At 44.2% G+C, this 11,496-nt stretch overlaps 2 protein-coding genes and 1 pseudogene across 2 annotated transcripts; all 3 read left to right on the top strand.

The window, feature by feature from the left end:
- Nucleotides 1-2,465: 2,465 nt before the first annotated feature.
- LOC147978046 (uncharacterized) lies at nucleotides 2,466-3,871 on the top strand. Its single transcript, XM_087546098.1, has 2 exons — nucleotides 2,466-3,183; nucleotides 3,239-3,871. The coding sequence occupies exons 1-2, from the start codon at nucleotides 2,531-2,533 to the stop codon at nucleotides 3,360-3,362; spliced, it is 777 nt and encodes a 258-aa protein (XP_087402224.1). The 5' UTR covers nucleotides 2,466-2,530; the 3' UTR covers nucleotides 3,363-3,871.
- Nucleotides 3,872-4,266: 395 nt separating this feature from the next.
- LOC147978045 (uncharacterized) lies at nucleotides 4,267-7,925 on the top strand. Its single transcript, XM_087546096.1, has one exon. The coding sequence runs from the start codon at nucleotides 7,164-7,166 to the stop codon at nucleotides 7,920-7,922; it is 759 nt and encodes a 252-aa protein (XP_087402222.1). The 5' UTR covers nucleotides 4,267-7,163; the 3' UTR covers nucleotides 7,923-7,925.
- Nucleotides 7,926-9,011: 1,086 nt separating this feature from the next.
- LOC147978044 (uncharacterized) lies at nucleotides 9,012-11,426 on the top strand (annotated as a pseudogene).
- The last annotated feature ends 70 nt before the right edge of the window (nucleotides 11,427-11,496 follow it).

Genomic DNA, 11,496 nt, shown 5'->3' with positions numbered 1-11,496 from the left:
TCAAAGATGAAAAATCTTTAACAACGATGATGCGAAGATTACATGATTGGTACTTGAAAATCTGCAGAGAGTCTGGGGGGAGGAGTACTTTGTATGCGAGAGTTAAACCGGAGCATGACCTTGTTGGAATTGAACTGTTGCCTATTCCATTTGAGGAGTTCTATCAGTTTTTCAATCAATTGGCCCTCGATAAAACAACGATCACCTGCTACTGTCTGTAAGTACTACTACTTCTGTCATTAAGTCTCTCTATATAGCTCATCTCTTTCATTGCATGTATTTATAATTATCCTCACTAAATTATGCAGAATGAAGATCGGCGAATTGAATAAAAGACAAATCGGTGATATTGGGTTCGTTAACACATATCTCATAGATGCAACTGAGGTTCAACATCGTCCCGGAGATACCGAGGCCAACTTGCTACGATCATTCAAAAAAATGAAAACAAAGATATAATACTCTTTCCTTACAACTTCAAGTGAGTGTTACTGTCTTGTGCATATTTGGTTTCCCTTATATATTAGTCCAGGTTATAGTAATGTAATTGATGAGTTATGCATGCGTGTGCAGTTTCCACTATATTCTCCTAGAGATTAGGCTTGAGCAGGGAGTAGTAACCGTCTTGGACTCTAAACGAAAAGATCCCCAGGAGTATGCGGACATGACTGAAATCCTCAAGAAGAAAATTAAATCGATCATTATCCACCATATCAGCAACTTTGTTCATTTCCTGATATCAAGTAATTGTTTTCTTTGTCCGGCAGGGTTTGGAGAAAATTCACCAGAAAAGTTCTGGGACTGCCGAAGGAGCTGGAATTTAGACACCCGAAAGTAAGTACTATAGTAGCATGTTCCGCGCATCTCCTAGTGATTCAAGCGCTAGTTTCATCAATACCATTTAGCATTCTTGCTTATCAGTTTGATTGACCTTTATTTCTTGTAAAGTGGTTGTGGCAGGAAAAAGGAAATGATTTCTGTGGATACTACGTCTGCGAGTCCATCCGCCACACGACCTGTGAGCGGGGCGGGTACTCTGACGAACAATATGAAGTACGTAAATAACAACATTCACAATTTTATTTTATTACCATTATTTGTATTGAGTTTCATTCATTCATATATATATATGTATTGACCCCCTTCTTCAAATTAGATGTTTCGGAAGCGGGGTGAACTCCTAGCACCAGCTCGCATGCGAGCAATTCAAGAGGAATTGGCGGCATTGTTTCTTGACCAAGTGATCGCTGAAGACGGAGAATACTATGTGGACCATGAGTCCGTATGATTATATTTGTAAGAGATAATTATTGTATATATGTAGCCGGTAGTGTCGGATAGATATACGAGAACTTGTTGTTCGATCAATCTCTTGGAGAAGGAGAGGTGGTCGATATCACTTCTCTCTGTATGCATATATGTTCATGACGATCTTCTGTTTTCTTCGTTTGCTTACTAGCTAACTAGCGTGTCTAGTCCTCTCTATACGTATGTATAGTACGTAGCGTCGACCAAGCACGGACATAAGAGAGGACACTTCTCTCTATTAATTATAGCTAGCTAACACAATATATGAAACACCTAAATTAACCCTTCAAAACCCCCAACCCCCCCCCCCCCCCTTTAAAAAAACAAAAACCCCATCCATAGAAATACTGACGCGTGGATGCCTATTGGTCCCGGTTGATGCCACCAACCGGGACCAAATGGGTCTCCTGCCTGGGCTCTGCGCACTGCCCACGTGGAGACCCATCAGTCCCGGTTCTGGATTGAACCGGGACTAAAGGGTCGGGGCATTAGTACCGACACTTTAGTCCCGGTTCAGAAACCGGGACTAAAGGCCCTTACGAACCGGGACTATAGGCCCTTTTTCTACCAGTGGTCGTGCGTAAGACGTCGTACAGATATCAGTATTAGAATCTAGTAGCCGGATAGCCGCGACATGAGGATGGAGTAGCCGATACAGCCCAATTAACGACGCGTTTGGTTCGGCCCCGGTAACGCATTCGCTTCGCCGTATCAGGAAGCGCCGCTTCCGATTAATTTTACGCAATACGTCTATTGTTTGGTTGGTGCGGCCGAGTCCTGTTTTTCTAATCCCCTCCGATCGGGCGGTTTAGCTTTTCTGAAGCGATGTATCAGGAGGCGCTGCTACGGAAAACGTCGTGCGCAAAACAAACGCCAGCTACGGTTTTGGAAGTCGGTGTAATCGGAAGCCGCGCCTTTTTTGCGGAACCAAACGCGTCGTAAGCATCTTGGTTCCTGTCACATCACCGGCACACAGAGGTCACGTTGATGACTACTAACCCGTCAATGAAGAAATTGAGAAGCCACGGTTTACACGTCCAAGGGGTGGTCCAGGGAATTCGTGGACGATGATAGCTTTGCCCCGATTTTTCCAGTCAAATGTTGCGACCGTTTTATACTCCACTCGCTCGCCGTTCACATATATCATTCTTCCACCACGGGCCACGACAATCCTCTCATACGCCTCCCCCACACCTAGCCACGGCCATATCTTTCTGTTCCCATGGCTACTGCTAGCGGCTGCTTCTTGGTGTTCATCTGGGTAGTATGTTGGCTCCCACTGATGCTCGCCGGGCCTGAGGATCAGCTAGGGGAAGGCTGCTCAAGCTCGGCCAAGACGTGCGGCAACCTCACCATCTTACAGCCGTTCTGGCTCAGGGATGAGGAGACGGGAAGATCGTGTGGTCACTTGCCTTTTGAGGTCCGTTGCTCAAACGAAAGCATACCAGTTCTCTGGAGCTTTGACTTTGCAATCATGGACATCTCCTACGAGGAACGCAATTTGCGCGTCGTTGATTCATACAAAGTGAAGCACTTGAACTACACCAGCGGCTGCAATAATTTCTGGCCATGGAACACCTCCGTCGAACTGGCACCTCCGTTTAAGGTCAGCCCTGCCAACCTGAACCTCATCTTCTACAACTGCACGAAGAAGACGGTGGCGATGGTGAAGGTGAGATGCGTGAACGCGAGCATCATGTTTGTTCGCGCGGGAGTGCGTCACCACCCGACCGGGAACTACTCCGGCTACGCTTTGGAGGGCTGCAATGCTACCGTCGTCCCGGTGATGAGTTCGACGAGCAAGGCGAACGCGAGCGACTACGAGCATATCATCAGCGGTGGTTTCCTCTTGACATGGCAACCGGACGCATGTAAGTTCACCCGCCTACTCATCTTTTAATCAAGTCTGTAGCTAAGCCAGGACGTTCAGTACTGCCTGTTGTGTAGTACGTACGTGTGACGCCCCAGAAACTACGGGTGTGGCAAACATGCAAACTAGTGCTCTCGGTAGGTACGTACCCCTGTGCGTCATTAGAAGTTCGTTAACAAGTTGAACTGGAGTGTGGTACAGAACAACAGGTGGCTTCTAGAGCCAATATCGATTCTGGTCTGAACTCTGAACTCTGGACTTATAAACACTCCCTAATATGAACTCTGAACTTCTCAGCTCTCTGCCTAATCTGAACTCTATATATACTTCTTTCTGCTTAGTCAGAAACTCAGAACTCTGAACTTCCCAAGTCTGCACGGCCAACATTGGCACCATGGGCTTGTTCATTGATCCACTGGCAGCCCAGTAGCAGCAAATGGACTTTTCAAAATTAGGCCTAACCCTATATTCATTTTTCTGGGGCAATTTTTTACCCAAATATGGTGACTTTAGTCCTTTTTCTGGCGCCTGCTTGCATAGTCTGGGCAGCCAGCGAAGTGGGCCAGCCAGTTGCGCAGCCAAATAATACATACATTTTTTTAAAATATTTGTCGGAATTCTTTTGAATGATATGGTATATCCAAAATCAGTCGATATGCCACGAAAAAAATATCGAATATTCATGTATGAATATATTTATATCGCAAGTAATTCTATGTTTGCACTAGTTTCAAATTATTAATATATTTCAGAAAAATGGTAAGAATAATAAAAAATGTTCATGGATGTAAGAAGAGATGTTTTTTATATTTGACAAATAAATATTCATGTATTGCAAAAACACATTTTCATGTTGTTAAGAAGAAGTATGCCTGCAAATGAGCATTTGTTTACACCATAGTAATGTAAAAAGTAAATAAAACAAAAAACTGAAATTTGCAAATTAAGGCAATAATGCTTTAAAAATATATAAGTAAAAGTAAAAACAATGAAATAAAAAAATCAAACAAAAAAATAAATAACAAAAACTAAAGTAAAATGGAAAAAAATAGAAAATGAGCTCAAAGGAAAATAAATAAACATAAATAACTTAAATGAGCTCAATTGGGCGCTCGACTGCATCCGCTATTCTAGCAGAGCGTCACTTCCCTCCCACTCAAAGCGAAATTGGGATTTCAGGCCTACAAGGAAATGATGCAAAAAGCCGTTTACTGGGTTCTTGCAAAAGAAACCCGTTGTCTGGTGAAACTCGTGACCAGGGTTTTAAGGCATGGCCGAGCCGCCAAGCCCTTAATGTTTCGGGGTCTCTTGAAATGTAACCACATAAACATTAAATTTGTCTAAAAAAACATAAACATTGAATGCCATAACATATTGTTTACTACAATGAAAAACACTTGGCCAGGTGATAAACAATGTTTCATTAACATTGTATACATATTAGGGTTTTCTCTATGTTTGCTACAACGAAAAAAGGGGTTTCTCTATTAGGATAGATCAATTGATACAGAGATGGCTTGGCCTCCTTTTCCAATGAAAAATAAAAAATCGGCTCAAGGATTGCTTTTGAATTTTGACACAAGGTGAGTGGCAGTTTTTTTTGTGGAGTAATCCAATCCTATGGGAAGAATTCTAAAGACTAAAACCCTACACAATCTGTTTTAATTCATTTGATTTGAACAAATAAAAAACTAGTCATTCCACATGATTTGTTATTTCTAAGTTGATTGATAAGTTACAATTTTCAAAAGCTAAGTTGGCCGAGAAGTTGGTTGAGAAGTTTTGATTTTTGTATTGGATACTGTCACGTGGCAAGTGTGAACGTTGGACAAATACCAGAATCTACTCCTCAGCAAACAAGATCACAAAGTAGCCGGAACTTAATATCCTGGTTCCAGTCACATCACTGACTCGCGGAGCTGACTCCGTCAAAGTCGTCACACTCAAATTTCAGAAGACATGGCTTATTAGTCCATAAGGTCATTATTGGGAAACTACCTGCACAACGATCGCTCGGCTCGAAGTTCCAAGTCTAATGTTCCCGCCAATTGTACTCCTCTTTACATACCATATAGGTGGCTCAAGCTTCGACCACGGTACTACTACTACCAGCCTTTGTCGTTCACCACAATCGCTCCAAATCTTCTGCTCCGATGTCTCCCAGCTGGTGATGGTTCTTGGTCTTCGTCGGGGTGTCGTGGCTGCCATTGATGCTAGTTGTGGCCGAGGAGCATCAGGGGGGAGACTGCTCCGCCCAGAAGTGTGGCAACGTCTCAGCATCTCCCATTCGTTCTGGCCCTACGATAGAGATACAAGTAGATCATGAAGTTCTGATCCCTACCAGGACTTCGATGTCACTTGTACTAACAATAGTTATCCATCTCTACGGAGCACCATGCCCTTCAACAAGGGCTTCAAAATCCTCAACATCTCCTACGAGGGGGAACGTAGCTTCTACACGGTTGTTCTGGGCAAGTTCAACGTTTAGGATCTCCTCCAACAACTGCCAGGCACCGTCCTACAACACCTCAATCAAGCTGAACCGCATGTTTAGGATCTCTCCCGTCAACTGAACCTCATCTTAAAAAGACACAAATCGCGGATCTGAAAAAAAGTTCATCGATTTTGAAAAATATCTTTCATGGATTCGCAAAAAGTTCATCAATTTTAAAATAAATCATGAATTTGAAAAAGAAAGTTCATAAACATAAAAAAGTTCACAAATTTGCAAAAAATATATTGAAGTTGAAAAAAGTTCACACATTTAGAAAAATGAAGAAAAACTGAAAAAAGAAAACCCGTAAAAACGTGTAAAGAGCGAAACAAAAAAGGTAAAAAAAACACCCTGAAAGCTTCCCAAAACCAGCGAATGAAGTACCCTGGAAACCTCTTGATGGGTCGGTCCGCAGAACATCGATCGAGGGGGGCGGGGGGTGCGCCACATACGGGAACGCTGTTAATCGGCGCAAAATGCCCCAAATAGGATTCAACGTGGATTATGGTGCTTCATTAACCTCGGCGCCGGCACAAGAGATTGTCTAGAGGTGAAAACAATATTGGGCTGGGCTAGGGCCAGATCTTGACCCTGAAATATTCTGATTGATGATACTGTACTGTAGAATGCTTTTACTTCTTGTACTTTTACTGATGAATCTAGGAGCTCAAATGTTGAGTCTCATAATCTAGCTTGGCATGCTCTTACGTTGGATCAAGGACAGCACCTTTGGTTGGGTCAGCGACATGATTCAAACGTAATACCAGTTTCTATACCACTTGATGAATAAAGTCTAGCAGATTTCTCAAAAAGAAAAAAATCAGCCCGGGGACTTCTTTTTGTATAGAACTCGCGGAACTTTATTCGACAAAGATCACCAGAAAAGCCAACGGTGAAATCTCCATGGGGCCTAGTGGCTAAGGATCTAACGGTTTATTCTACACAATATTTTGGAATTAGTTTCAATAAAAAATATTTTATGCCGTGAAAGACCCTAATAATTGTACTTGTATGTATTTGATGTTTTATATGTCCTTGTAGAATTCGTTATTTCTAATTCAGCCAAATTGCACATAACAAAAGATAATACCGCAAAATAAATTAAAGTTATCTGGATCTACTACCTCCATCCCACAATATAAAAATAGTTTTTGAAGCTATTAATTAGTTTGAACTGGACTTCTGCACGCAATTTCTAAACTGTCCAGCCCAGTACAAGTGTGAATGTTATGCTGAGACAAGAGTCTACTAGATAGACGACAAGAGCACAATGTAGCCGGAACCGAAAGAATCTGACTAAGCATCTTGGTCCCCATCACATCAGGGGCTCACGGTGGTCATGCCTTACCCGTCAAAGTGATCATTCGGGGGATTTGTGGACGATGATAGGTTGCCTCCATTTCCCTGTCAAATACGCCCGCCATTGCACGGCTATTCGCTCGTTCACATATATCATTCGCACCTCACAGCAGTCCCCAGCCCCCCAAAACCATGACTCCTCGGCGTTGTGCGATGCCTCCTCGGCGTTGCTGGTTCTTGGCGTACGTTTGGTGGCTGCCACTGATGATCGTGGCGGTCGACGACCAGAAGGGCGAAGGCTGCTCGGCCAAGAGATGCAGCAACTACACCATCTCCCACCCATTCTGGCTCGTTGACGACCAGACGGGAAGATCATGTGGCCACTTGGGCTTTGAAGTCACTTGCCGTAGCAACCGCACTCCAATTCTTCGGAGCTCTGTGGACGACGGTTTTGAAATAACTGGCATCTCCTACGAGCAACGGAGTTTGTGTGTCGTCGATCTATACAAGCGGAATCACCTGCACGACACCAACAGTTGCCATGTCCCGAGCTGGAACGCCTCCGACCAATTGGGCGTCCTGTTTAGGGTCGACCCCGTCAACCTGAACCTCATCTTGTACAATTGCACCAAGGCGGCGGCGGCCATGGTGGCACGTCGAAACAGGGCGATGGTGCCGATAAGATGCGGGAACAGGAGCAATGCCTTTGTGCGCGCAGGAGGGCATTACGATGCTACGGACGACTATGCCAGATACTATATGGAGGGCTGCGAAGCAACCGTTGTGCCGGTGCTGGGCGTTCACGGCATGGCGAACGCGAGCAACTACGAGCAGCTCATCAGTGGTGGATTCCTCCTGACATGGCAGACCGGTAAGCTTGCTTCTCAGATTAGCACTTCTTTTCACTCCATGAAATCTTGTATCACCTACTCCCTTCGTCCTATAATATAAGATCTTATTACACCCAATCTATTCATTATAGGACGGACTGTATGCTAGCCCATTTTAGTTGAATTATGGTGTGTTAGCCCATGATGATAAGTCAATGGTCTTGTCCCCCCGGAGATAGCGTAAAGTTATGCAAAAATCCGTTTGAATAAAAAAGATTAAGCCATGAAAGACACTAATCATTGTATGTATTTTATGCTCCTAAGTCCTTGAAGAATTTTGTTATTTCTAACTCAGCCAAATCGCACAATACAAAAGCTAACACTGCAAAATAAATTAATGTAAACTCTAGGTTGAAATTACCAAGAAGGGTTTTTACCTCGCTTTATATATAAAGCAACACAACCAAACAAATACATGATGATGAGAAGATCCTCTTACAAAGCATATCAAGAAAAATACAATAAGAATGCAGGAGCGTCCACGCCCTACCACAGAGCAACCTAGACTATCGACAAGGAAGGAGACTCGCCGCCAAGAGAAATCGCCGGACCTCGTTTAGCCACTCACGCCAAGTTGCCGCCGAAGAGGACCCCATGCCCTCCCGCTCCAGAATGTGGGGCCTGAGCCTGCCTATGGAAAACGAGCACTATGAGTAGAACCAAACGAGGACCCGTGAAATGGACTTGTCCCCTGAGAAGAAAGAAATTTTCACTGCGCAACCTCAATAATCGATCGGTGTACGCAGATGAAACTTATTTTATAGGATATATTTTTACCTGCCATGTGTGAATTTGCCAAAGATTAGAATTTAGATGCTAGATAACCGACAAGAGCATGTAGTAGCAGGTACAAGAACCAGCCTAAAGCATCATGTTTGCTGTCACATCAGGGGCACTTGGAGCCACGGAGGTCACGTTGATGGCTTACCCGTCAATAGGGTTAGAAATTCAAAAGCAACGCCTTACCAGTCCAAAGGTGATAGGGACGATGATAGCTTTGCCCCGATTTTCCAGTCAAATGTTCCGACCATAGTAGGTACTCCGCTCACTCGCCTGTCCACATATATCATTCTTCGAGCTTGGACCGCGGTATCCTCTGATAGTCGCCTGCGTCTCCCCCATCTCGCCACAGCCAAATCTTTCTGTTCCGATGGCTAATACTAGCTGCTGGTTCTTGGTGTTCGTCTGGGTAGCATGGTGGCTGCCACTGATGCTCGCCGGGGCTGAGGATGAGCAAGGGGATGGCTGCTCGGCCAAGACGTGCGGCAACCTCACCATCTCCCACCCGTTCTGGATCCTCAACATGGAGACTACAAGATCGTGTGGTTCATTGGATTTTGAGGTCGTTTGCCTCAAAGACAGTATTCCAGTCCTCCGGAGCTCTGTGCTCTTCGGCTTTGCAATCATGGACATCTCCTAAGAGGGACACAGTTTGCATGCCGTTGATCTACACAAAGAGACATACTTCAAAAAAGAAGAGGAAGACTTCAACGTCTCCAAAAGCTGCCATTTCCCCAGATGGAACACCTCCGTCAAACTAGCCCCCCGTTTAAGGTCACCCCCGCCAACGTGAACCTCATCTTCTACAACTGCACAAAGACGGTGACGCTGGTGGAGGTGAGATGCCCGAACGCGACCAACGCGTTTGTTCGCGCGGGAGTGCCCTACGACGCGACCGGGACCTATGCCGCCTACGCATTGGAGGGCTGCGATGCCACCGTCGTGCCGGTGATGGGCTCGTCCTCGGGCTCGGCGAATGCGAGCAACTACGAACAGCTCATCGAGGATGGCTTCCTCCTGACATGGGATCCACCCCCTCCAGGTAAGTTCACCCGTCAAATCACCTTTTGATCAAGTTCGCAGCTTAGCTAGGATGCTCAGTGGGTGATTTGCTGGATTTCCATGATCGATCAAGCCGAGGATAAGGCTAAAGTCGACCGAGTGGCGGATGTTCGCCGCAACTTCGGTTGTGGCAAGCATGCAAACTAGTGCTCTCAGTAGGTACGTAGTTGTGTGAACCATTAGAAGTTCTTTTTTTTATATAAAAGAGAGCTTGCCTCTCCGATTTCATATAAAGAAATCATCCGTTCACAGACCCATTAGAAGTTTGTATAGCAAGTTGCTTCTAGGGCAAAAATCGATTTATGGTCTGAATTCTGAACTTCTCAAGTCTACACCACGGTGAAAATTGGCATCAGGGACTTTGTACACTTATACACTGATGCGTGGGCAATAGACTTTTCGAAATCCAGCCTAATGGGCCTATAATTATTTTCTAGGGCATTTTTTGACACAATGATATTGTTTTAGGTCGTCGTTAGTCGTGGAGCCGCCGGGATTTCCTGTATCACGCCTAAAGCAGCAAAATGCCACTAAATCAAGCGATGGGCGACGGCCCAAAGAACCATGCCTCGTCTCGCTGGTTACCCTCGCTCGCATAGCACATTCCACGCACCTCTTTTTCCTTTTGCCCCTCCTTTGGAAAAAACCAACAGCCCCGTGTAAAATAAAACTGCCCCCTCTTTGTTTTTGAAAAGTTAATGAATCCATAAAATATTCAAAAAATTTAAAAAATTCATGAATTTTAAAAACCGATCATTTTTTCTTAAACGTTCATGAATTTTTAGAAGTGTTCATGAATTTGAAAAACATCAATAATTCCAAAATGTACATATTTTAGAAAATATTCACAATTTTAACTAATGTTCAAGAATTTTTTAAATGAAAAAGGAAAAAACCACCAAAAAAATAGCGCGGTACTGAACCTTCCCAAAACTGGGTGGGATGCTCTGGTATTATTTTTTTGACTCGTAAAAAGATTTTATTCCTCAAACTAGGTGGGATGCTGCGGTAAACACTATGTCTGGGTCCGTCCATTTAATGAACAATACGCGGGGTACACATTTTTTATGAAACGAACCACTTAATGAAATCACTAATTAAGGGTTATCCCTTGTAAAGATCATTACATGTTGTTTTCTCAAAACCTGCTTTAGCCCAACTGGTAGGGCATGTGTGCTTCGCGCACGAGGTCTTGGGTTTGAGTTCCCCAGATCGCACACCTTGGGTGGAATTTTATTGCGAGAAAAAAAATGCGAGCGTTCGCTAGGAAACGCCTTACAGCGAACGACTCCAGATAATCTACCTGGCGTCCATGCCACCGTAGGCGTAAAATAGTGGACTATAGTTTGGAAAAGTAAGTCGATATTGTTTTATGAAGAAAAAAGGAAATGTGAAAATAAGTAAAATCAAAGAACTGAAATTAAATACCTAAAAGTCTAAAGGAAAAGACCAAACAAGAAATGAGCTCCCGAGTGTATCCTGTATTCTATCAGGGCATCCCTGCACTCAATCAAATAATCAATCAATAGTAACCAAGGATAGGCCTGAAGTTTATCGTTTGGCAGACGTTAGTGCATCCGGCCAGCGCGTCACTTCCTCCCTCCTGCTTGCATGCCCAAGATATGGTGGGCGACTTGACCATAGCCCCTATACTAGTCAAATTGACACGTGCTGACAAGCTTGTTTTGGTTACGTTTTCTCCTGACCAGTCGTCAATTTACCGTCAAAGTGGTTTACCCCGGAAAATTTTACAAGTCATTGCTTACCAGTTCGTGGAGGATGACCGCTTGGTC

This window comes from Triticum urartu, chromosome 3A (genome assembly GCF_056163025.1).
Source record: "Triticum urartu cultivar PI428250 chromosome 3A, HENAU_Tu73, whole genome shotgun sequence".
Classification (NCBI taxonomy): Eukaryota; Viridiplantae; Streptophyta; class Magnoliopsida; order Poales; family Poaceae; genus Triticum; species Triticum urartu.
The sequence above is the reverse complement of the archived record's forward strand: the minus strand, read 5'-3'. Positions and strand labels throughout refer to the sequence as shown.